This window comes from Taudactylus pleione, unplaced genomic scaffold (assembly GCF_031769625.1).
Source record: "Taudactylus pleione unplaced genomic scaffold, aTauple2 ptg000007l, whole genome shotgun sequence".
NCBI classification, from domain to species: domain Eukaryota; kingdom Metazoa; phylum Chordata; class Amphibia; order Anura; family Myobatrachidae; genus Taudactylus; species Taudactylus pleione.
In genome coordinates, this window is record NW_028284410.1 from 16,137,117 (window position 1) to 16,164,488 (window position 27,372).

The following is a 27,372-nucleotide window of genomic DNA, read 5'->3' on the forward strand; positions in this document are numbered from 1 at the left end:
TTTTGTTAAGACAAATGCACTCTGCCTGAAGATCAAATTATGGCGTTTTTTTATTAAATTATTGTGGTTTTTAATCAGATATTTAGATTAAAATAAAAAGTTTATCGAGTGTGTTTAGAACCTGAGATGTGTAGTTTGAGAAACAGTAGCTTTACTGCATCCATGCTCCTTCATTGGAGATCGTCAGTTTGCTGTGTGCTTGGATCGCAGTCAGGGCCGGATTAAGGTTTGAGGGGGCCCTGGGGAAACAACTTTGTGGGGGCCCCTATCAATAACTCTAACTCTAACAGGTGAAAAAGTGTTGGCAGAATTGGGGAAATCAGCCTGACACCCCCCAAAAGATGCACTAACATTGGGGATCAGTCTAGATATTCCCGATTAGCCCTACTGAAGCTATTTGGGGTACTTAAGTGCTGTCAATTGTTCCAAAGTAGCGTCTTTGCACAAGTGGTGAAGAATAGCATTTAGCTGTTTTTTTTGGTGAAAATAAGTAGTCCTGTCAAATTTGGGGTACTTGAAAATGGGTGCAAGCATATTTAAAAATCGCTAAAGTCAAGTGTTAAGTTGCACAAAAAACGCACCTTTAGCAAACACCTGCAATAAAAAAAACACCTCCCCCATGCTTGCAGACCCCCCAAAAGTCTATTTCGCTAGTTTTTGCGTTTGTACCCCCACTTTGTACTTTTTTGCGCCCATTTCAAAGTGCTTTTTTGGGGGTGTCCCTCTTTTCTTTTGCATTTTTTTTACGCAGTTATCCTTTGGGGGGTTGTCCAAAGGGTGCAGAGCGGTTTCCGCACCTTTGCACCCCAAAACGGCAATGCTGCACTTTTTTCCACCGGGTATTCATAGGCGAAACTTTTTCGCCTATTACATTGCATTGACTTTCCGCGTACGCGAAAAGTCTTTGCAATTGAATGTGGCGAATAGTTTCCGCCTGGCGAAAAGACGCAATAGGCGATACTTTTTCGCCGATCACGGCTTTTCGCACCTAATTGAATACGGCCCTAAGTGTGGTTCATCGCTATTGAAAGCTGACTGGTTTATTTAACAACACGAGGAGCACCAATTACAGCATAGTAACATTTTACTTGTGATTGCTCCATGAAAAAATAACATTACAATTCTATTCTCACAATCTATTTTTGTCTTTTGATATTTATTGATGTATTGATTTAACACCTAAATTAGCAACTGAAAGGTCTGCATCTGATATGATTTACTACGGATCATCATGGACTAATCATCTGGAGATCACAAGTAGTCTCCAAGAGTACAATTGATTACGTATTTCCTTCTAAGGGGGTTAAGCCTTATACCCTATATAGGGGTTTGGATCCATCACCTATTGTCAGCATATAATCACTTCTGAAGATATGGACAATTTTTTTAACATATATCACAGGTGCACCTACTGTAGAGGAGCACCTATGAACAGTTCTAGGTTTTTTTGTCTGAATCATGTGATGTGTAACACAGACAAGTGCTTTCCTACCAGCACGCTGCAACAGATATATGGGCCTGACAATAAAAACAAAACCATTTACTGGCAAAATTACTTTTTATTGTCCATACAAGATAATTCTGTGGGTTGGCAAAATGTCTTCAGTCACCTACTGTAATATGGTGAGAAGACCGTGATCTCAATGACGTCGTTATATGACACATGCTACATTTATGCATAACTGACATTAACAATCATTTCCAGGGACACCTTGCATCCCTTCTAAAGAGTGGATAAGTTGTCCATAGAAACCAATCAGCTTCTATCATTTTATAGAATTTACTTCTAACTAGAAACTGATTGGATACTCTGGGCAACTTATCCAATCAACCAGAAACATGTTACAGTATATCACTGTAGCTTTTAATAATGTAATGATATTTTAAGGTCAGAATTATGTTTTCATGTTGAGATGTTGGATACACTGTAAAGTATGCTCCTCTTTTTTTTGATAATCATGGACAGTTATACTATAACGATGTAAATGTGTTGCTGGATTACCTCTGTTTCAGTAATATAGGAATCTAAGGTATAAACTTTTTCTTTGTTTCTGTCATGTAGTTGCAAAAGGTATTTGCCGGTGATTCCGTCTCTTATGAGGGTGGCTGCAGTAACACCTGTTCTACCAGCAAAAGCTCCTGTGCTGCCATCACCAGTGCCAACTGTTTCCAGGAATGTTGTAATGCTACAAGCGCTGGTTGCTGCATGAAATTAGATGGCCAGGTGCACTTCAACACCGCTGCTGTAGTCCGCAGGGGCTCTATCCTGCAGATATTCACTTGTGCCATGATAGTTATTTTCATCTCCCGTTACATTTCCTCTTCTCATGCATAAGTTTTAAGTCTTAAAATGTTTTTGAAGCTGGTGATACTTACAGCTGTACACACCGAGACCAGGAAAACCTTGTCCAATACACAAGGGGAACACGTAATGTCACTGAGGGCACTCTAAACCGTATTCAAACAGACATCTTCCCTACTGTAAAAGCAGCACTTTGGATTTAATTATAGCAAATCTAATTAACAGACAAGATGACACCTAAAGCAAATCTACAGGAAAATATGAAGGCAGATAAGTTAAAATAATGCTGTAAATAGTATAATTGTACATTCCAGAGATTTACATTGTTTCCATCCCTGGAGCTGGTTTATAGTTCTCACTTTACTGTATAACAATAATGATTGGTTGTTATCGCAGCCAATAAAAAGGAAATTAATTAGTACAATTTAAACATCAGCTGTGAATAAAAATAAGTCTAAAAACGATCGAGCCCCTACTTTTAAGAACGTCATGTATCTGCTATTTATAGGCAATTTTTCTATTTTCATAATATTTTTGGTAAAATTGGTAATCAGTGACTGTTTTCACTCTGTTAGCAATATCTAAAGGTAAATTAACTAAACTATAAATGTATTTCAATGAACTAAAACTGATAATATTCACAAATACTATAGTTTCAGGGAACCAAAGTATAAATAGACATGGAGACAATTTTTTTTATGTGCTGTACCAAAAAAATGAAGTAAGCCAATTGGACAATTATTTTGGCTGAACAGTAATTTACTATATAGAATGTATAGAATGGCTAGCAATTATCTTTGTAGTGAGTTTGCAAACTCAAAATGTCTTAAGATTATATATATATATATATATATATATATGTGTATGTGTATATATATACATATATACTATATATATATATATATATATATATATACACGCATCTGTATAGCAAAGCTTATACAAAAGACATATTATATATCCAACATATATTTTTCTATTTATTGTAGTTTTAGCTAGCCAAAGAAGGCATTATAGAACACTACGTGCATGGTTATCAAATATCTATTTTTACATTCTTGCTGACTTCCGAGATTAGAAGTACCTTTAAATGCAAATTGATATTTAGACAATCATGTCCTCCAAGTTTATTACAGAGAGCACCTCCTATCATTTTTATTTTAACACTTGGCCTAAATGCTAAATAAGTAAATAAAAAGATCTGTAATAAGTAATTTCGCTGTTTCATTCTGCTAAAGAGTACTTCAAATGTACCTTTATAAATCAGGGGTCAATGCTCTTCCTAAAAACTTATTTTCTCAAACTATGAAGCAGATTATTATTTATTTATGTTTTTTACATTGATGGAATCATGATACAAGTTACCCACAATGACAGGAAACAAAAGGAACTGCCCAAATGGGTTTACAATCTAAATGTGCCTCCACACTCGACGATTTTTTGCACGATTTGGCCGATTCCGACGCCTCGGAACGACAAATCGTGCAAATCGTGTAGTGTCCATGAACGATAACGATCCCGATGTGTGGTCCTGCGGGTCGTTACTTATATCCTCAGATCTTACCTACATGCAGTAACATCTGGCAATCTCGTTACCGACGCACTGGAAATCATTAATGATGCATGATAGGTCATTGGTCAGATTGCACAGTTTAAAGCACAATATTGTATGTCCGGGAGTGCCGGGGAGTTCAAGTTAAATCGTTAACGACATTGCATGTTTTGCGACTCATCTAATGTGTAGGCACCTTAAGAGTTGTAAGAACAATGGACACACACGGTAGTGGAATTATGGTTGTAGCTGGGGGTGGGGAAAGTGTGTGGCTACAGAAAGGCCAACAATGATAAAGCAGTTATTGGTGGCTGGCATGTTATGCAGCTACTGATGGTGATCATGGTTTGAACAAGGAAAGACAGCAGAAGGGGGAGAAATCAATCATGAGCCGGACAGTACAACCTAGACCATTATTGATTGGTGATGTTTTCTTGACACACTCTCATAATATAAAGATAATGATAAATCACCTTGTGGACCAAAGAGTTGCTTTTATGGGATATACAGTACTATATTTTAGACAGAATGCTTGAAATTTAAGATTGTTTTGGATAAGTGCTTGTCCTGTGGTTTGGAACCCCTGGCATCATGACATAAATATACCAAATTACAAAAGAAAAAAGTTTCCCGTCTTTCCACACTCCATCTTTGGCACAGTCCTCATTATTGCATTTTTAGTATTGCCACTCACATATACCCACAGTGACGTAATTCAGAAAACAAACAATTTTATTTTCCTCCTGGTTTCCTGAAGTTTCTTGATAAAGTGTTTCCAGATATCCATATAACTTTGTTCTCAAACAATGGGCTAAATGTAATAGACTGCGAGCCGGTGCCGCTGCAGAAATACATGCGAACCAAGCTGGTTTAGCCTTTAACATGCTTGCTGCTTTAAAAATACAGGCATACTTGCATGTATTCCAGCAGCGGTAGCAGCGTCTCACAGCGTATTACATTTAGCCCAATATATGAAAAGATTTCTGCTTTCTCAGAGAAATTAGGTCACCTATGCAAAGGGCTGAGCAAAGTATTTTTGGGAATATAGTGATATAATCCGAATTGTCATTAGGAATTATAGACTAAATATTGGTTCACTCCACAAAATATCTGCCCTCACTGGGCTTGATTCAGAGGTGCATGCAGTGGCGAATCTTACCTAGGCGCTGCGAGGCTGCAGCCCCCCCAGTAAAATCAGCCACTTCAGTGAAGCCAGCTACACTGTGACTGGAGGTGGCTTTCCTATTGGAAGCGCCTCCTGCCAGTCACGCTGAAGACAGGCAGCCCCATGGGGTGTCTCCTCCCCCTGGGACTGCCAGTCCGGGCTGAGATCAGCAGAGAGCAGCTTCCAGTGGGAGCCGCTGCTCGGCCTTCCAGCCAGCCCTACAGGACTTCTCGGGGCTGTAACCAATGAAGCCCTGAGAAGCTCGTGTTATGCATGCGCATGCGCCGACCCTGATGCCTGCCACATACAATGAGCAGGCGCCGAGACCCAGGCCAGCAGCAGCTGCAGCCCCCCTCAGGTAAGAGGACAGGAGACACTGCTGGTAGTGATTGATCTCTAATTGACTTAGTGGACATTTTGTGGAGATTACCCAGGACCTACCAGGAATTTGCATGACTTTGGACCCTGAGAAGTAAGGTTCAGTAATATGCAAATTGACAATTTTTGATATTGTAAGGATTTTTAGTCCATTGTTTTATCATTATTAAACATCAATTTACTACACAATGAGCGGCATGTTGGTCGATTTTAGTGCTCTTGGTGCATGGGTGTAGTTTCAGCAGAAATAAGACTGGTTCCAAGAGGAGTAGGATATTCCAAGAGAAAGCACAAACATTAAGGGTACTTCAGATAAGCAATTATTCAAGGCTTTATGTATGCAGAATATTTGTTTTAGAATTGATGATGGAAATTTTCTAAACATACTTCACTATCAGTGTCCTCTTGGTATGTGTATGCTTGTGATCTATTTTCAGAACCTATCTGGCAAGTGCTCTTTACCAGGAGGAGTATTGGCTGTGTGTGCAGAAATAGCGATGATTTATTTTATTAAATATACATAGGCTGCATACTGTAGGTGTTATTGCTATTTTAGTGTATATTCCTTACATTTTAGGATATTACTGTACCCTTTACATTATAATTGTATGATTGTTTTTATACCCTAAATGTAATGTTGGTGGGTGAATTGTGGCCAGTGAATGGAAAACTTTAGATGATAGAATCTATGGGAAACTGATCTTCAGAACTGAATAAATCTTGATAGGAAAATTTCACAAAATATTTATATAATATTTAAAAAATGTATAATGTAGCCATTCAACATAAATGAGTCAAATGAACTGCTGTACTTATTGTTTTGTAACCATTTTAATAAATACAGTATGTCCTTTCAATGTATTTGTATATCAAATAAAAATGATTTTCTCCATAGAATAGTGTGAATAATATTGCCTACTATAATCTATTGAAAGATCATTCTGACAGAAATATTAAATATGACAACACATTTACATATATCAGTCAATTTGTTAGTTTCTCCCCAAACTGGATAACCATTGCATTGTTTGTAGCCTCATGCTCATTTAATGACCTCCATTGGCTTGTGTGAGTATCTAGACGTGAAGAGGAATGCAAGACACATGGAATGCTCTATAGGGCAATTGGCCTGATTTATTGTATAGTGTATATGAACGATTGTTTTGTCATTTCACAGATAAAACAGTTTAAAAAATGTCCACAAACGCATTCCTTCTATTATCCAATCGGGCGGCCAAGACAGAGGATCTCTGCCTCAATCTCCTGATATCAAGCAGTGTGAGCATTCTCGATAATCTGCCCATATTTCCTATGTTTTCACGTGATTACGTCGTTCTCCTTGTGGGCGGACATATGCAAAATCAGTGTGGGGTGGCAGAAAATCGGTAACTTCTAATGAAAAAATGTATAATGTCTGGCTCTCGATTTGCCAAAAAATTCCCCATTTGTCGGCCCGATCAAATAAACAAATACATAAATAAAAATCGGACAGCATATGCCTAGCTTTACAAATCCAGTCTTTCATTATTCAGGAGAAAAAGAACAACTAATTTTTCAGTTAATAAGCAAATATAGATATAAAATATAACTTATTTTATTAGTTAAAAATATGTGTCAGTAACAGTATCCAATAAAACTAAAACATTTTTAATGTTAATAAACCTTAAAGTATACAAATACACTAATTGCAATCACTTCCAATGTCAAGAGATGCACCCAATGGGGTGAGCAGGGAACTGTTTTATCACAGATTAGGTGCTAGTCTAATTCGGAAATAGTACATATGGAGTGGGATGACAGAAAAAAATTATATATATACAGTATGTTACTGGTGAAAATATCATCATACAAATATCTTAATTACTATTGATTCCAGGTTATTTGCGTGTGTTAGCATCACTTAATATCAACCAGAGAGGTTTATCTTACATATGTAACTATCTAAGGACTAAAAGTTCAAGAACTTTCTTCATTATTATACCCTATGGAACAAATTAAAGCAAACATTTTCAAATGAATATATAAAAAAAAATATAATAAGATTATTTACATTCTTGGTTATTAGTATATGTACTCCAATATACAACTGTAAAAACAATTTCAGGAAATGCAATACTTACTTACCCCATTAGAGTGCAAGATAATCATTAAAATAGGAGAAGGAAGTATAAAAGCAAATCACAGCTGTAAGAACCCTAGTTCACTACTACTGCCCCTGTGTTTGTATATGTAGTGAACACAGTGGGTGAGAGGTGTTCTAAGTGTTACAGATTCAATAGAAAAAGGGAAAGGGTGAGATCTGCTATGGGGAGAGCCTAAGAAGACGCCCCTGATGGACTAACCCGGTACAAGGGTGAATTAACCTAGGATACCATTGAGAGTCCCACTGAAAATAATGTACAGTAGCAAAAGATAGTGGTGCAGAAAAGGGTCAAATTAATCCCAATTAATCAGGTTTAGGCATACAATATGTGCAGTTATGTTGGTTGTCAGGCACAAACAATAAGTGTAGAATAATTCAATAAAAAATCATTAGTGAGAAAGGTCAATATCAATAAAACAGATTATACTGCTGACTCTTATATTCCAGAATCTAGGGAGGATTCTGGTCCCAAAAAATGGGAACTTAAACAGATATACCCCAAATGATATTAAATACATGTGTATGACACATGATGAACAAAATGATACCAGGGATCACATGAGTGCAGTCCGGTCAGTGCACAAACAGTCCGGCTTGCTGTCAGGCGCACGATTTACCTTGTGTGGTTTGGTCACTTTCCTGTGAACTAGTGGGGAAGAGAATATTATGTAATGTTAATCTGCCAGAGATCTCCATAATTGGTGGGGAATGTGTGTGTGTGTAATGTTAAAGCATTCTATTGGATCGTGTCACCACCTGACAGATAGACTCGATGTGTAGTCTATGACAAGGTGCAGGATCTCCAATCCTGTGAAGGTCTGCCTCTGTTGGGTCAGTGATAGACTATTGTCTAGGGCAGGGGTCTTCAACCTTTTACACAGTGTAGGCCACATTCAAAAATTCAACGAAGCCCCAGGGCCACTAAGCTATACGCCACACAGTAACACAATCTTGATTCATCCAATTCATATTACACCACATAGTCATGTCCCTTATTCATGTATGACACACAGCAGTGACCTTTTCACACAATGCCCACATTTGTGCCGATTATACACAATGCCCACAGTAGTAGTGCCCCTTATGCAATGCCCACAGCAGTAGTGTCCCTTACACAATGCCCACAGCAGTAGTACCCCTAATGCATTGCACACTGTATTGGTGCCCCTTGTGCAGTGCCCCCAGTAGTGGTAGTGCCCCCAGCATTGGTGCCCCTTATGCAGTTCCCCTAGTAGTGGTAGTGCCGCAAGTACCATGCCCCCAGAAGTGGTAGTGCAGTGCCCACAGTGCTAATGCCTCTTATGTAGTGCCATCAGTAGTGGTAGTACCCCTTATTCAGTGCCCTCAGTAGTGCTGCCTCTTATGAAGAGCCCACAGTGGTAATGCCCCTTATGCAGTGTCCCCTGTAGTGGTAGTGCCCCCAGGAGTGGTGCCCATTATGCAGTGCCCCCATTAGTGGTGCCCCAGTATTAGTGCCCCAGTAGTAATGCCTCCAGTACTAGTGCCCCTAATAGAAATGCCCCCTAGTAGTACTGCTCCTAATAATAATGCCCCTTAGTATTAGTGCCTCTTAGTAATGCCCCCAATAGTAATGCACCTAGTATTAGTGACCCTAATCGAAATGCCCCTAGTAGTAGTATCCCTAATAGAAATGCCCCTAGTAGTAGTGCCCCTAATAGTAATGCCCCCTAGTAGTAGTGCCCCCAGTAGTGAAGCCACTTGCAACAAAAAAATACCACTACTTACCTTAAACCTCGCTCCCGCGTCTGCTGCCTCCGGTCCGTCCGGCTGCTCTTCTGTCTGAACTATGGGAGAGACATCATGCTGTCTCTCCCATAGTGCACGTAGTGCAACACTGCTGGAGACAGAAGCCGGAGCACAGGAGTGAGTTCCAGCCTCCAGCTGGCGGTGCAGTGCAGATAGTGAGCCGGGCGCCCGCTGGTACTAATCTCAGCGGGCGCCCGGCGGGGAACAGCTCCCCCTGGTCGGCGGGCCACCTGACAGCTCCATGGGTGGGACGCAGGCCACAGGTTGAAGACTCCTGGTTTAGGGTATGATCACATGAAGGACAAGTCTCTGTCCAAGTAGCATACCTCACAAAATTTGGAAGGGGGTGAGGAGTGATATTGTGTGTGTGCCATGAGGGGGCGTGGTCACAAATCATTGCACATATTTTTGGGCATGTGGCCATACATCACTCCCCCATTCCTGTTCCAGCTGTGGGCATGCTCATCATCTGTTTCCAGTTTTTGAATGCCACACACATTTAGAGCAGTGGGGCCTTCCCAACCTTCCCCCACCCGCCATGAGACACTGCAGCCCGCAGGTGGGATGGTGGGGCAGTGCCTGAAAAGCAGGACTGTCCCAACTAAAATGGGATGGTTGGGAAGTATAAAGTAGAGTTAAATAAACTAAAACTGATGTGCGCCAAGCTGAATACCTAGCCTCACTCCTGCTCTTTAATAATACCTTGCAGTTTAATCCCAGTGTATTAAAACACAGAATTCACAGCACTCCAACCAGTGGACTCGGCCTTTCATGGGCCATAGTCAAACACTGAACATATGAGCTATTTTCTACTGTATTGCAAAGCTAGTAATTCTACATTTGTATAAGCTAGTTGTAATTTTCAGTTTAGAGTTAGACCATGGCAGCCAGGCAGATCTATGTAGCTTACAGAGAATTACTAGATATGTTACATAGCAGCAAATACTGTAACCAGACTATTGCACATGAGGTCTGGTGTTCAAGTCTGAACATGTCTGGTGTTCAAGAGGCGTCACCACATCTGGTGACACCCGGTGTGCACTCTGGATACCCCCGCGCTTCGGAGGCGTGCCTGGACAAAAACGGGGCATGGCCTCATGGGGGATCCCGATAACATCACTCAGGGGCAGCCCAGAATCACCGGAGATGCTGGGCTGCACCCGGAGACTGGGCAGTCTGCACGGTCAACTGATCTTATATGACAGGAGCCAGGTGTTGCAGGAGAATGTCACTGTCACTGCAGAGGAGCCAGCATTTTGGTGTCACCCCATCCAAGGGTGACACCCAGGTGCAGCCCGCACATCCCCCTCATGACGCCAATGGAACCACAGTAGAGAGTTGATGACTAGTAACAGGTTTTCTGAATGCTCAGGTAAATGCCGTGTGGGAAAATACTGAACATTTCCGTCAAATAGCACAAATATTTGCAACAGTAGAGAATTGATAACAGATAATGGATTTCCTGAACAGCACAAGTAATATGTACAGCTGCAATCTATTGAGTAGATCTAGAGCGCCAAAATTATTTGCGCTGTAATGAAATGTTACTCAGTTATTTTCAATAGGAACAAATAACACAGGTCTGTGATGAAAAAGCTTTTTTAATGTATTTATGTGATACTTATAGATTTTTGGCTTCTGATCACGAAAATGACTCCCGATTTTGCATATCACATCACGTTTTTCTGCAAAACATGTATTTATGAATAAGTAATTTTTTTCATATTCTTTAAAGTAATAAATGTATTCTGCCTACATTTATTATAAAACATTGTCTTAAATAAATTCAGTCCGTAGTATAGAATGTTTCAATTCAGTTCTCGTCATAAAACTTCCCCCTGCCCAGTGCCAGATTAAGGTCCACATGGGCCTGGAGCTGAAATTTACAAAGGGCCTAAACCCCATATTGTCTAAAGCAGTGGTTCCCAAACTGTGCCGCAGCACCCTGGGGTGCCTCGTACACTTGCAGGGGTGCCTCAGGTTGGTGGTCCAGCACCAAATCAAATTATTTATGGTCAATGTAATGTAAATATGTGGACAAACAGAAGAGAAAATCTGTCCCCATCACATAACTGAGCCTAAGGATGACAGGTAAGCACAATTTACTTCACTACATTATTTTCTGAATTTCTCAATAACAAACTTTTGGCTTAGGGGTGCCGTGAAAACAATTTTGATGCACTAGGGCTCCACAATTCAATCAAGTTTGGGAACCACTGGTCTAAAGGAGCATTGAACACACAACTACAACTACAAGGTGAGCTGGCGAAGGTGGAATCAAATACAACAGATACAATACAGTTTTGCCCTGTGCCGGCTCATTTTAACGCCTGCCTACCACCAAATACACACACACACTACACTACACTACAGTGAAGAACAGGATGAACGGTTCCACCAAGACGTTAAAGATGTAGAAAGAAGATACCAGGGTCGTTGGGACGTCAGCATGATGGCTGACTACTGCTGGATGATACACCAAGATGACAGAAAAAGCTTATAAGCGAAAGCAACAAAACGAAATTTGAAGATGAAAAAAAAACAAGATATTAACGATTTTTTCAATAATTATGGTTTTGTTTCTATTATTGTTTGAGTTTATTGTTATTTTATTATGTAGTTAAGACAAAAACACTTCTTCGTATTTCACAATAAATATGTCAAAAACAATTAAGCTTCTTGTTTTTTCTTACAAATGTATGTAACCCTCTTATAGGTAAATGTGATGTGGTAATTTTTTTAAAACAATTTCTTGATGTACACAGGAGTATAATTAAGAATATTAAAGTATTATTAAAACAGCTTTCAATACTAGGATCAATGAACTCTCAATTCAACTACACACCCTAGAATCTATGCACAAATCCGCTCCCACTCCTGCAAATTTAACTGCCCTCCAGGAGACCAGGTCCAAACTTGATCTCCTTCTCTCTGAACAGATGGCCAAACGCCTTCGATGGCTTCGCCAGACCTTTTATGAGAAGGGAGATAAAGCAGATAAAATTCTTGTGGCTCGTCTTCGTACGGCTAGAACCCACAAAAATATAATTTCTATACGTAACTCCCACAGTCAATTTATTCACAACCCAGTAAATATTCGAACTGCCTTCCAATCCTACTACTCAAATTTCTACAACCTCGCGGCCCCCTCAGGTATACAACCAACCATCTCTACTTCCCAGTTAATCTCTGATTTTCTTGCTAAATCCCAATTGCCACGCTTGTCTACTAGTGCTCTCAAGCATCTTAATGCTGAGATCTCATCTGATGAGATTGAACAAGCTATACGTTCCCAAAAATCCGGCAAATTCCCCGGCCCAGACGGCTTCACGGCAGCATATTATAAGAGCTTCTTGGATCTGCTTGCCCCCCACCTGCACACCCTCTTTAATAATGCTTTCTGAGGTACCTATTTCCCTACTGAAATGCTAGAAGCCAGAATAATTGTGATCCCCAAGGAGGGCAAAGACCCGCTTAATTGCGCCAGCTAAAGACCCATCTCCCTCCTTAATCTAGACCTAAAGATATACGCTAATATTCTGGCAAATCGACTGAACACCCTCCTTCCCTCCCTGATCCATTACGACCAGGTCGGGTTTGTCCCTGGTCGCCAAGCTAGGGACAACATTTGACGTGCCATTGACCTTATTCATATAACGAACTCCAGGAGATCCCCTACTATTATGCTCTCTCTCGATGCTGAAAAAGCATTTCATAGGATCTCCTGGGGTTTCATGAAAGCCGCCCTTGAGGCGTTTGGCTTCACAGGCGATTTTCTCACGGGAGTATTAGCTTTGTATTCTGCTCCCTCTGCTACGATTCTTATCAATGGTACCCCCTCTAATTCATTTTCCATTACCAATGGTACCCGGCAGGGCTGCCCCCTATCCCCCCTTATTTTTGCCCTTGTGATAGAACCGCTTGCCTCTCAGATTAAATCCCACCCGGATATATGGGGGGTGCAGGTGGGGCGCACTCATTCCAAGATTTCTCTCTTTGCGGACGATATCCTGCTTTCCCTAACCCAGCCACTGATTTCCCTTCCTAATCTTTTCACTGTTCTGTGATCCTATAGTGCTATTTCTAATTATAAAATTAATTATTTAAAATCAGAAGCCATGCTACTCCACGTACCCCCCCCCAATCACTGAGGCTCTTCAGACCGCCTTCAAGTTTAAATGGCAACCCAAACGGATCTGATATTTGGGGATTTACCTCACTTTCCGTTATGATCTTCTTTATCATGAGAACTTCCCACCTCTTTTTTCCAAAATGCAAGCTGACCTAAACTCTTGGAATCATCTCATTATTTCTTGGCCGGACAGGATCTTATCGGTTAAAATGAATATCATACCCAAATGGCTTTATCTGTTCCAAACACTTCCTGTTGCTGTACCAGCCACCCTTCTCCGAGATATTCAGAGTGCTTTAGTCCACTTTATCTGGAACCACAGACCCCCCCGAATTTCGGCCAATGTCTTGAAGAGAGCGGTTGATGCTGGTGGCAGAGGCCTCCCAGATATAAAACTTTGTTACCTAGCCTCCCATTTCTCGCAAATTGTCACCTCTTTTTAGCCTCCAGGGTCCACTACCTGGCTAGACCTAGAAGCTGCCCACGTTGCCCTCCCTGACTTAACCTCCACATGGGGCCTATCCCCTGCACAACACCCTGTCACCTTTAAGCAACTTCCTGCCCTTAAATTTAATATCTCCCTTTGGGATCGAAATTCTCTCAAATTGAATCTCACCTCCCCAATTTCCCCCCTAACTCCCATTTGGTTCAGTCCCTTATTTCCCCCTGGCTCCTCCACCAAATAAGCACACTCATGGTCTAAAGTGGGCCTTAGATTCCCTGTAGATTTCTCCACTCAGGGCCAATGGTTGTTGTCACGGCACCGTGCCCAGCTTACGCTCAGATACGCCAACCTGACGTGGCTGGGTGGTTGTGACGTGGGTTTTTCTTAAGCTGCCACCACGAAGAGTATTAAAATAGCGCTCTTACGTTTGCCAGACACTTAAATCTCACTTAAACTCACAGTGATTACGCAATTATAGCATGGGCCTCTGCAGGCACGTGAATTCATCAGAGCACAGAGATAACGCTGATAAAGTTTTAGTATTTATTGAGAAATATCTCCAGGGTTAAATTACAAGAAAAATAGTTAAATAAACAAGACATACATATAGTAATAATAATAAATGCACAGATTGATTACAGATAAGTAAAGGTTAGAAAGTCAGAATCCTAAGGTATCTTACGCTGAGATCTTAGGGGATCTATGTGGAGGGAGACCACCATAGACTGACATGGGGAACACTCCTTAGCTCTCAGCTATTCCCTCAGAGTGAACATCTAGCAGTGTGGAATGCTGAGTATTATAGTTCCACACGCCCCCCTCTCTCAGCAGCCCCCACCCTTCCCAGGCTCAAAAGTACAGTCCTTTGTTCTCCCAGGTTCTTGTGTAAATGCAAATTAGCACAGCTACAAGACCCAAACCTCAGATAACACTCTTGGCTTTGAAGGCATTTTATTGTAGGAAGCCTGCTAATGTAAGGTGCTACAAACGACCCTCTTTCTGTATTCGAGCAAGGCCACCTGGAGTGAGAGCAGACGTTATGTCCTTGAAGCTTGTCTTCAAAGGCTAGTTGTCACGTGGCCATTTGCTCTGTTTAGCTAATGCAATACTGTACAGCCATTTCTGAAATATATCCTTTAGGGGAATTATAATTATACACACAATTTATCCAGAGCACCCAAACTACGTAAAGTCATGAAATGGGCTTTTGATGAATCGCCATAACCCATGGCGATGGTCACAGTTTTCCCTATCAGAACTTCAACTACAATGCCCATCCCAAATACTGAACCCCTTTGAATTTTTTCAAATTAGCCATTTTTTTGCTCTCTTTACCTTCTACATCGGTACTTAGGGAACTTACGCCCTTTGAACACCTCTGTAAATATCGTCCCCTAACCAAAGGCTTGATTTCGCAACTTTATTCTATCTTCCTTGATGTAACCCTTCCCCCTAAAAGATCTCATGAGATTGGATGGGAGAGAGATCTAGGCCCTCCTCCGGAGGAGGAAACATGGAAGGAAGTCCGAATCGGTATCGCTAAATGCTCCATCTCCACTAAAATTAAAGAAACCTCATATAAAATCTACTATCGATGGTACTATACTCCTGTGTGACTCCATAAGATGCTTCCCTCCTCGTCACCTGACTGTTGGCGAGGTTGCAGCCATAGAGGCACTATGCTACATATCTGGTGTACATGTCCAAATACTATCCCCTCCTGGGATTTGGTTCATGTCCTTTTGAACTCTCTCTTGGAATCCCCAGTAACAAAGGAACCCTGGGTATTTTTGTTATGCTGCTCACCCCCAAATTTTCATACATTTTCAAATAAATTATTTATGCATATTCTCTCGGCAGCCAAGTCTCTGATAGCCCTTAATTGGAAGAATACTTCCCCACCGTCTCTTCCTGCGCTTAAACAACAGATTTGGCATATAGCTGCTATGGAGGAGATAACCTATTACCTCCATGATAGAGGACACATATTTACCCAAGTATGGGCTCCCTGGCTCTCTGCTGAACATAGACCTCTGCTCCCATCTTTTTCTGAGGGATGAACACTTGCGGAGACCCATGGGTGGTAGCCGCAGACTCCTTCGCCTCACTTTTCTTTTTTTTTCTTTCCATCGCTATTACATATTTACTTTTTACTTACTTCTCTCAGTTTAACCTGACACTTTTTATTCTATTTATTCATGTGGTCATTTTCCCCTTCCCTTTCCCTCCCCAACTCCTTCCTCTCCCTCCACTTATGTGAGCCCCCATGACTTCTGTTTTGCGATCGATGTCTTTTATTCAAGTACTTATTTGTATTAACAATTTGGTCATCAATTTATATATCCGATGTCACTACTCACAGACTGTCTTATATCTTGTTTTTTTCTCTAATTGATTTTATTTTTGATTGCGCAGAGATATTTGACATTTGTATTGTATTATTGTTCTGCTGTCAATAATACGGTTTTGATGTTTATTTTTGTGTTATGACTGACCATCCAAAATAAAGAATTTGAAAAAAAAAAAAAAAAGCTTTCAATACCTTAGATTACGCAGACCTGTGTAATTTGCACTGAAGCAAGATACAGTACTTCGCAGATCTTTTAGAAGAATCCAGTTTAGCGTCACCATAAAGTGCAGGTTCTCAAACTCGGTCCTCAGGTCCCCAAACAGTGCATGTTTTCCAGTTCTCCTCATAGAATCGCAAGTGAAATAATTAGCTCTACCTGTGGATTTTTTAAAATGTGTTAGTGAGTAATGAGTACACCTGTGCACCTGCTGGATGACCTGCAAAACGTGAACTGTGTGGGGTTCTAAGGACCAAGCTTGAGAACCACTGCCATAGAGAAATATCGTCAGGTAACAGGCTTTCCAAATGACACAGGGGCTGATTCAGAGATGGACGCAATGGCAATATTTAGATCGAGTGATTGTTTGCCAGTACGCATGCGTATATGTCGCACTGCATGTGCGCAGCGATCGCTTTCCGATTACAGGCGCACAGAGGAATCCATTGCCAAGTCAATGACAGGTTGTCAGGATTTAGGGTGGTAACAAGGGGGTGGTAAAAAAAATGCAGGCTTGTCGGATCATTTAAACGCCATTACATGGGCGTGCATAAATTAGCCCTTTCGTGCTCCTACACAGCATGAGAGCTCTCTGCGTGTCAGGAGAGCTGTGGAGTCTGTGGCTGATCAAACCTGCCACAAGGGCAAGATGGCAGCTCGATGTGCGTTGATGTTACTGATATTTACGCAGGGAAGCAATGTTGTACGCATAAGAGAAGGCAGTGGCGGGCTACCTTATGCTCAGGTAAGCTTTGGTACAAATTACATATTGTAGCAACAACATTCCATTTGAAATCGCAGCTGCAATCGCATTAGAGTCCATCTCTGAATCAGGCCCAAAGTCCGAAACAGATCCAGAAACATCAATTAATCAATTACCACTTGTTTACAACAAGTGAAACACAGGTGAATGCAGCAATAAGATCAGAGGTGACACCCGGTGTGCACTCGGGATACCCCCAGCACGCTGGAGACGCGCCTGAGTGAAAAGGGGGCCAATGTAAAGGGGAGTGGCCTTGTGGGAATCCTGATAACATCACTCCGGGGGCAGCCCAGCATCACCAGAGATGCTGGGCTGCTCCCGGACACAGGGCAGTCTGCACTGTTGGCTCCTCTTCTATGACAGGAGCCGAGTTCTGCAGGAGAATGTCATACTGCAACACCCGACTCCTGTCATTGCAGAGGAGCCGGCATTTTGGTATCACCTCCGTGGGTGACACCCAGGTGCGGCTCTCTGCCCCCACACCCCTCCTTATGACGCCACTGAAGAAGATTAACCCCTCACAGGTGAGATCCTCAATAGTCCAGGGAGTAGAGTCCAGATAGCAGCCCCTACAGGTGAACACCAGTACTGCACAATCAGCATACACAAACAGAGGGCCTGATTTAGCAAGGATCGCAATTGCAAAGCTGCAAGCAGGCAGTTTTGCAATTTCGATCCTTGCTATTATGCAAATTCAGCAGGAGGTGCATTTGCGATCCCAGCACTGCGACAGAGGTGGATGATGCTGGGCCTCCGGCCAGCTGAATAAGCCTCAGCTTACTCAGGCTGGCCGGCTTGCGAGCCTAGGACATTGTGTTAATCAATCAATCAGATCATGGACTGGCGACTCCCGGAAAACGGGGCAGACATGCCCCCTTTTTCTGGGAACGACGGCCAACCCCGCCCCGCCTCTTAAATGCCTCTGCCTGTCAATCAATCGCAGAATGGGTCCTGCGCATGCGCAGATTCCTGATAATCGTGAATCTGCGATCAGCAGTGCAATTCCGTGCACTGCTGAATCAGGCCCAGATACCTAACAATTACATTGCGACAGACTAGCCCATCAGAGAGGAGGATGTCCCCGGAAAGCAAAATATGAAGTATGCACCTTTAGTGAAACCAGAAATATAACTTCCTTCAATTTGGCATCACTCTATTTTGGAAATTTACTTTTTAAATAATTAAAACCTTCACCATTTTTGTCCATAGCCTTTACAATTTTTTTCATGAGGCCCTCAAATTCGACTACTTTTAAAAGATAAAATCTTCTAAGATAAACTTAACATGACAGAATTAGCTGCATAGAAAACAGTGTGATACAAGTTATATTGGTAGGAACCATGATGCTCTGATTAAAAACATCTGTGGACAGGGGCTGGTTGGTGAATTTTAGGCTGGGGGGCAAGCACACAGCACCAGCCCATGAGCAGAGACTCAAACTTCCCCCTCTCCCTACCCTAACTCTAATCCTCCCTCCCCGATGCCTAAACCTAACCTCCCCTCTAGTGCCTAAACTTAAACCCCCCCTCCCTGCATCATAAACCTAACCTTCACCCCCTAGTCCCTACCCATAACCTTTAACCATCCCACTAACCCCGCTACTTACCTTTGGGATGCCAGCGTTGGGATTCTGGCAAGCGGCAGTATCCGGCGCCGGTATCCTAAGCGCTGGCATCCCATGTGCTGGGATTCCAACCGTACCCCTACACCACACATTACAGACACATATCATACACACTAGTCATACAAATACAAACACCACATCATACATACCCCATATCACACTGCACCACACACAGAGCACACATACACACCATCATACACAACACACCACACATACACATCACAGAGGCACACACGACCATCACATGCGCACACAAATAAATATAATTTTGTAGGGTTTTGAAACCCCTGCACATCGCCAGGAAAGTGTGCTAGTGTAAGAGGGGGAGGGGTTCCCCGGGGAAGTGCTTGTCATTGGCTGCGGTGCCGGTGTACTCGGACACTTACCTCCTGACTCCCAGCCACTCTCCTTCAGGCTGCCGAGGGCGCTCCCGTCGACGGTCCTGGAACACAGGTCGGATGCGGGCTGTCACGATTGGTGTTCCAACTCCTGGCCCTGGAAGAGAACAATGTGCTGAGGCGGGGTGACCTCCACTGGGATCAGTGGATGGTCATCATTGGCACTTTAGGCCTCAGACTGGCTACATCTACGTGCAAGCACAAGGGTGTACCCCGAACGAAAACATCCGAAAGGGAGAGGGAAATGGGTAACACATGACACAAACAGCACCCAAAACACAGTTTACGCTCACCGAAAATAATCTTGTCCCCTTGCTAGACGAGTGGTCCTGATCTCACCTGCAAGCAAAACACAACAGCAAGAGCCCAACTCAGGACCCAAATGCAATAACAGATGTCTTACCACAGCCTACCTTTAATGGGGGCCTGATACAGTGACTTACCAACAGCCTACCTTCAATGGGGGCCTGACTGCGGGGGAGAATGTCCGGATCCCAGCACGGTCTACCTTTAATGGGGGCCTGGCCGCCGACCAAATTCCACGATGCCTCTAGGGCCTTCAATGTCCAAGGCCTAGCACCGACAATCACAATGATCACGACCTAGTGCCAACAGCAACATTCTACGGCCTAGCCCAGTGTTGGCTAACCTTGACACTCCAGCTGTTATGGAACTACATAACCCAGCATGCACAGCTACAGTTTTGCTATTAGGGCATGCTAAAACTGTGGCAGGGCATGCTGGGATATATAGTTCCACAACAGCTGGAGTGTCAAGGTTAGCCAACACTGGCCTAGCCTGACTTACCCTCGTCCAAGGCCTAGCGCCGAACTACAATGATCACGGCCTAGCGCCGACAGCAACAATCCCTGCGGCCTAGCCTGACTTGCCCTAGTCCAAGGGCTAGCGCCGAGCTACAATGATCACAGCCTAGCGCCGACAGCAACAACTTTCATTACAACAGCCTAGCGCCGACAGCAACAACTATAATAACCACGGTTAGCACCGAACTATAATGACCACGGCCTAGCAATGAATTAACATGCTCACGGCCTAGCGCCGAACTATAATGACCACGGCCTAGCGCCGAACTATAATGACCATGGCTTAGCGCCGAATTAACATGCCCACAGCCTAGCGCCTAACTATAATGACCACGGCCTAGCGCCAAATTAACATGCCTATGGCCTAGCGCCGAACTATGATGACCACGGCCTAGCGCCGAATTAACATGTCCACAGCCTAGCGCCAAACCCTGATGGTCCAGGAAGGTATGCGGGGGGCTTGCCAGTTCTGGGGTCGTCGGCTGAGCTGAGTCAGGCCCAGCCACAGCTTCCGCGTGGTCTTCACTGGAGGTGGAACGCCTTCCCCAACCTCCGGGCTTCCTGGGGTCTTCACCTGGGCAGCAGTGGCCGGGGGTAGCTCTTTTGCTTGGCACACTGCTGTCCCAGGGCTTCCGGTGCCTTCTCCGACCGCACTCCTGGTGGGCGTCAGTCTGCAGCTCTTCACCTGGCGGGTGGCAGCCTGTGTAAGCTCTTTTGCAATGGGAGCCGCCCTGCAATGGGAGCTGTCGTACTGTCTTCTGCCCCCTTGCACCAGCTGATTCAAGCCAGCGCCAGGGGCGGGGCGATGACGCGGGGAACTGTGATTGGCTCGCCACGGCCATCCCCTGCTGGCTGCTGGTCTGTGAGCCCTGATTAGCTCACAGTTGGCACCAAATTCAAATGGGCGCATGCTGATTGGCTGAGTCTGAATCCACCAGGATTCAGACTTGCCGACTTCACACATGTGGAGCAGCGGTGGGATCACAACAGATCCCGGCCCACCGCACGGCCTGCTGCTGGAACCCACCACACCATTGGACGGGGCTGGGATCCTCCGGATCCCACCCCACCCTCATGCACGGGGCCCCCTCCGACTCAAGGCACCCCCACCCTCCAGGCGTGGAAGGTGAGGATGCCTAGTAGCAGGGCTAGTGACCGCACTGGTACACTCGGCCCTACTACAGTTGCATTCCAACTGTTTTTCGAGTGTGTACTGAGTGGTGAGTGACCGCATAATGCAGCGACTAGTCAGCATATGTCAATGTCAGAAATACAATAAACAGCATTGTATCGGTCATGTTAAAAGCCTTCATTATGATAGCTTCTATAGATGATGCTGGATCACCTAGAAATGGCAGGATGCGAAGTTGAGCTAAGCACGTCTGTGTGAATATTATTAACACCGGATTGACTTTACAAAATGGCTGCAGAGTGACCTCCTGGCACATGGGAAGCAGGGGGCCAACTAGTAATATCAATACACTCACCCTATTACATAACTAACATCTACAGCTCACATTTAAAAATGTTTATCATTGTACAGTACACATTAAACCAGATGCCTCCTTAGAAGCATGCACCTTTTAAATTGAGTGTCCTGGTGTCAGTGTTTAAGTGCATACCAGGAGACGTCTAACATAGCTAATTCACCAGTAAATAAAATGGCCTAGTGAGACTGAGCACTTATCACTGGAGATAATACATATGTTATAACAGTGCAGCTCAGCCTCTGAGGACTCTCCTTCCTGAAAATGGTCCTGAAAAGCAGTAAGAACAATGATACTATTGAGTCAAGTCATCTGTTTTGTATGTGTTGATACCTTTTATTTGGATACCTGTGCCTTACAGTTGGATAATGCTCTGATTTGAGTGCAGCCTGAGCTACATTAGGGTACCCAAGGTACTCAATAATTATTCTTGGGTCATTCAGAAGGATTCTTTATACATGAAATATAAATTATATAGGGGCCTATTTATCATTAAATATCTGTGAGATATTCCCCCCGAACAAGATGTAATAAGATATCTGCCATCCTCCCTCCATTTTCATTCGCAAACACAGCCCTCATAGGTATCTGCTGGATTTTCACAGCCCTCATAGGTGCTGACAGATTTACCAAGCTCTGGGATGCAAAGCATACCGGAGCTTGGCCCAGATAGGTAATGCCATCTCCAGACAGCGTTATCCTAAAGTAGCCTATGGGCCAGTGGCGGAAGTTCATCTGAGATGCCCGGAGGCAAGTTATAATTTGTTGCCACCCCCCCCCTGTCCAGAGGCGGGCTGGGCCCGGGGGCAGGGTGCCATCTGACCCCCGGGCCGGTATAATTTCAGCGTTATGGGGCCGCCAGTTGCCTTATGCTCTTATACATAAAAACTTCTGGCGGCCGGGAGACATGCAGAGGATGCTCCCTGGCTGCTCAGTTTGTGTAGCAAGGATAATCAACGCGGCCGTCTGCCGCACTGATTTTCCATGAAGCCCTTCTAATTAGCAGCTGGGGAGCAAGCACACAGCACCAGCCTCATCATCATCATCATGTGCATGTCGCCCTAGCAGCCATACAATCAGTGAAACTGAGGGGTGGTCCGGGTATGCACCGGACCACCCCTTACCAGCGCATCGGTTCCACACTTCCACAGTCCGCACGCACAGGCCGCGGGCAACGCAGGCCAGGAGTCGGACTCGGGATGATCATTCACCATGACGACTACAATGATTTAGCTGGGGGCGGGGCGCCACTGGGTGAGGGGAGAGACCAAGGCACCTCCTCTTCCACTACACTTTCCAGCTGTCCCGCGCAGTCTGGCTCTACACTCACTGTCAGCATACAGTGAGTGGTGATCTCTGCAGCGGCTGCTCTGACACATAGTTCCGGAGACTCCCCCTGGTAACCAGAATCACCTGGACCTACATGGAGGTAAAAAGTCCAGGGGTCCAACTATGAAGCTACTGATTACCTGTTCAGCTGAGATGAGACAAGAAGTCCCAGCGCAACTTGCCAACTGTATGTGATGGGAATTGTAGTGCCATCGCAACTAGAGAGGCCGTTAAAAATTAAGTGCACATTTTATAAATATATATATATATATATATATACACACACATATACATATATATAGTCTATATATATATATATATACACACACACACACATATATATATATATATATATATATATAGTCATACAGTCTATATACATATATATATATATATATAAAATCATATACACACATACATTCCACAAGGTCTGTCATTCGCCTAAATTAAAGCTGTAGCTTCCCCTGGTGCCCTCAAACTCACCTAATAGGCTGCACTCAATGGAAATCCCCCTCAGACTCCCTGTTCACAATCCCCCCTGTAACTCCCCCTCAGTATCCCTGCCCTCACCCTCCCTGTAACCCCCCTTAGTGTCCCTGCCCTCACCCTCCCTGTAACCCCCCTTAGTGTACCTGCCCTCCCCCCAGTGTCCCTGCCCTCACCCTCCCTGTAATCCCCCTCAGTGTACCTGCCCTCAACCTCCCTGTAACCCCCCCTCAGTGTCCCTGCCCTCACCCTCCTTGTAATCCCCCCCTCTCAGGGTCCCTGCCCTCACCCTCGCTGTAACTCCCCCTCAGTGTCCCAGCCCTCACCCTCCCTTGAAGAGAGAGAGAGACAAAAAGAAAGGCAGGCAACGCCGGACATTAAATCTAGTGTGTGTATATATGTGTGCAGTATGTTTTTAAATGTTAATTATCTTGTGGATATTTTCTTGCTGTAATGTTGTGTGTTTTGGGAAGAGGGTAATAGCGAATCCATTCTAAGTATGTAGGCGGATACACACACACACATGCAATATCGACACTAAGGGGGTCTTTGTACTAAGCCTTAGAGAGATAAAGTGGATGGAGATATGGTACCAGCCACTTAGCTCCTGTCATTTTATAGGCTGTGTTTGGAAAATGTCAGGAGCTGATTGGTTGGTACTTTATCTTCATTCACTTTAACTCTCACCAGGGATTAGTACTGTGCATTGTGATCTGCAGTGACTTAGTCACTGATGCTTCTGTGTGCTGGTGCTGCCCATGGCTGATGGCAAGGGGGAGACTGGGAGCTCCTCTTTCTATTCCACTCTTCAGCTCCTGCAAGTTGCAGTGGCGGCAACTAGTTGTTCTGCTGTGTGAGTCTGTTAGGTCAGACATTTGTAGGGCGGCATGGACAATGAATATGTGTTTTATTTTTTTCCTGTGAGGGCTATTGTGTTTTATGTGCAACCCCTAGTCGGGGTTATCAACACCAGGGCCACTTGCCTGTGTTGCCCCCCAGGCTGAAAGTTGCCAGCCAGCCCCTGTCACAGCCGCTGACACTGTAATGTAGCTATCTGCATGCAGACAGGCTATAGATAGAAGGCAGCAGCTGATGGTCTGACATGGAGCTATCCACTAGTGTATGGTGGCTTCTCAGGTGCCGCGAAGGGGTGCTATTGGGGTGGCCGTGATGGTACACTGCGGGTATATAATTACAGCCCTAAGTGGGGTAAATATGTTGTGAACAATGGAGGAGGTGCCCCTTCAGAGCTGGAGCCTGGCAGCAGGCGCCTCCATTGTCTCCCATAGTTCTGCCCCTGCTATGGGCTACTATTTTGCAGGTTTTTACGGAGAGGGATCTTCCAGATCTTTCTCTGTCAGCCTTCGGTGATGTATGTGCTGGCTGCGGATGTGCTGCGCGAACCAGGGATTTGAACCAGGAAGCAGTGTGGTAGCTTTACGTTATCACACTACTTCCAGCTCTTCGCCAGGTATTACGGATGTGCGAAAGCAGTAGTGGGTGTCTTTATACTAGCTTTGTGATTGCAGTCATTAGCATATTTTCACAGCAGACCTGCGTGTGTAATCGCAGCTGCAATCGCAATAGCAATCCGTACTGAATAAGGCCCTCAATGAGGTCCACTGATACTTTCAATGCAGTTTCACGTTATTAGTGAAGAAATGTTTTTATACACTTTATTATTCTCATGCAAGTCTATCCCATTATAGGGAAATCATTGGTTCTATGTGGTATCAGTATAAGAAGGTGTTGTGGCTTGTCATTTCCAAACATAAATAATATAAAATAAATGAATAAGTGCTATTTCTATTTTTTATAAATTCAAAACAAATTTAAAAACAACACATACGATTTAAAATATTCAATACTCCTACACGATTACAGAGTGTGTGAAGGGTATTCAGTTTGTAATGTTAAGATATTTCTTGGAGCTTCAATAATACAATTAAAATCGACATTTAGGCCTAAAATGTTAAACTTAATTGTTTCTAAACGTTAATTTGGAACCTGGCACGGAAAGATGTTGTACTATGGCGATGTATGCCAGCACTGCGGCACTCTATCCCCCTCTAGTGGTGAAGGGGAAAATGACAGCATGTTGCGACGAGAGGCTGGTGTCAGGAGGGGAAAGGAAATGCTGACGTAGCCATCATCATCCAGACTGCTGCCAGGGAGCCTTCAGCCCACTATTCCTCTATTCTCCCAGCCTCCTCCTCTGTGTGACGGGGAGATCAGCTTCTCCTGACTTCCCTCTGCCAGCCCTGCAGACGTGATCACCGGTAAATGTATAATCATCATGTTATCTCTATGCTTTAGATGGGTGTGACAGGAATAATAGTTTTCCATGCACATGACTATTCTATAACATTGTGACAGATAAGTAGTAAACTGGAAATTAAATCCAGCAAATCAACTTAATCCTTGCTTTACACAGCTTTACCGTGTTGTGCTCAGGTCACCGTCAGTGGCAGGTGCTCGGCTCTGTGTTCTAGTTAGTATGCAAAGGTAACAGGTGGTGTGTAGGGAACATAAATGTAACAACACAAGGAAACGACGATGAGGAATACAAATAAGACTTACTGAAGTACAGTTTGTGTATTTCAATTGTCTTAATATATCAGTCTGTCCCCCCCCCCCATTAGTGCCTAAACCTAACTCCCCCTCCCTGCACCCTGAACCTAACCCCTATAGTGGTGCCTAAGCTTAACCCCCCCCCCCCAATCCCCTTCCCCTACCCTACCCTAACCCTCCTGGGGGGTGCCTAACTGTAAGTCCCTGAACCTAACCCTCCCCCCCAGCACCTATCTTTAGGGTTGCTGCTATTTCCTATGTGGCTAAAGGACCTCTGTGACGTATACACCATGTGACCGCTGCAGGAGGCTGGACCGCTCCTGCGTTACCATCCACTAGGGCATAGAGGGGGATTAAATATTTGTGGCGAGCCACCGTGCCGCAAGCGTAGCGAGCCCGCGAGGGGACACTTTTGGACCCCCGTTAGCATCCCCACCCCTCCCCCTTTCAGGCCAGGTCACGTGGGTGTGACGTCACAGGTCCATCAGCGCTGTATAGTCTAGTCCTAACCCTATCTTTAGTACCATGTCGGGATATCAGTGGGCGAGATAGCGCCCGCCGATATCTTGATGTATCCCGTTTTATATCTACAACACATTTCACTATATTAAATTGAACTCAGTAATTGAATGGCTGTTAAATAACTATATATATTAATGGAGCCCTTTTTAAGGTTGGTGGTAAACGCCAACTATTCTGTTTTACATGCCAGCATAATGAGACTTCTGTAGCTATTAACCACTTAACTGACTTTTTTTTTTTTTCTTACCTAACGGACCTTGAAAGTTTAAATTAAGTTAAAAACCTATTTTTAATTAGGCTCTCATTGTAAAATTACCTATCACCTCCACTGGCAATATACCCAGTGGTAAATGCTTTACATTAACAGTATCCCACTAGTGGTAATAGATCTGCAGTTTTGTAACCCCCATCCTCTAGTATAATAGGTCTCTAGTTTTTACACACTTCCCTCCCCTCCCACAATGGAAAGTGTCATTTTTAAGTAATTTAAAATCCCCCATCAACTACATTTCTACAACTGGGCATTGCTCCCCATCCACTCCCAGGGACACATACCACTACCTCACATACAGAGTGCAGCAGAACGTGTATCAGGAGGGGCTGATGATCAGTCCTCCCTGCTGCAGCTGATCTCTGCACTTGCAAAGATCAGCCAAACAGTGCTCCTCATACTTTTATACCCAGCGCATGAAGCACAATTCTGGCTGTAATGCCTGCAGTCACAGACCGCTAAATCACTGCCTGGGGAGCCAGAGAGTCTGAGGAGATCCGTTCTGCACATGTGCAAAATGGATCTCCATTTTAAGTGTAGGTGGACGCAGCTGGACAGTTAAAGCCCAGCTGGTTGCGGCCGCATCCCATGTGACCACACCAGTTAAGTTGTTAATGAACATTCTGTTTACCCCAATATGTTTAAT

General features: G+C 43.9%; 2 protein-coding genes and 1 long non-coding RNA gene across 3 annotated transcripts in view; 2 read left to right on the forward strand and 1 right to left on the reverse strand.

Moving 5' to 3' along the window:
* Positions 1-3,098, forward strand: part of LOC148542922 (uncharacterized) — a 122,608-nt gene extending 119,510 nt beyond the window's left edge. The window contains exon 10 of the mRNA XM_088462297.1: positions 2,063-3,098. Coding sequence (XP_088318423.1) covers positions 2,063-2,335 — 273 coding nt within the window. The 3' untranslated portion in view covers positions 2,336-3,098. The remainder of the gene's footprint in view (positions 1-2,062) is intronic.
* LOC148542923 (uncharacterized) overlaps positions 1-27,372 on the reverse strand; it is a 231,071-nt gene that overhangs the window by 4,768 nt on the left and 198,931 nt on the right. The gene's annotated exons all lie outside the window — the stretch shown is intronic.
* Positions 25,545-27,372, forward strand: part of INPP5B (inositol polyphosphate-5-phosphatase B) — a 179,305-nt gene continuing 177,477 nt past the window's right edge. Inside the window, exon 1 of the mRNA XM_088462293.1 lies at positions 25,545-25,641. The gene's annotated coding sequence lies outside the window, so the exon portion shown is untranslated. The remainder of the gene's footprint in view (positions 25,642-27,372) is intronic.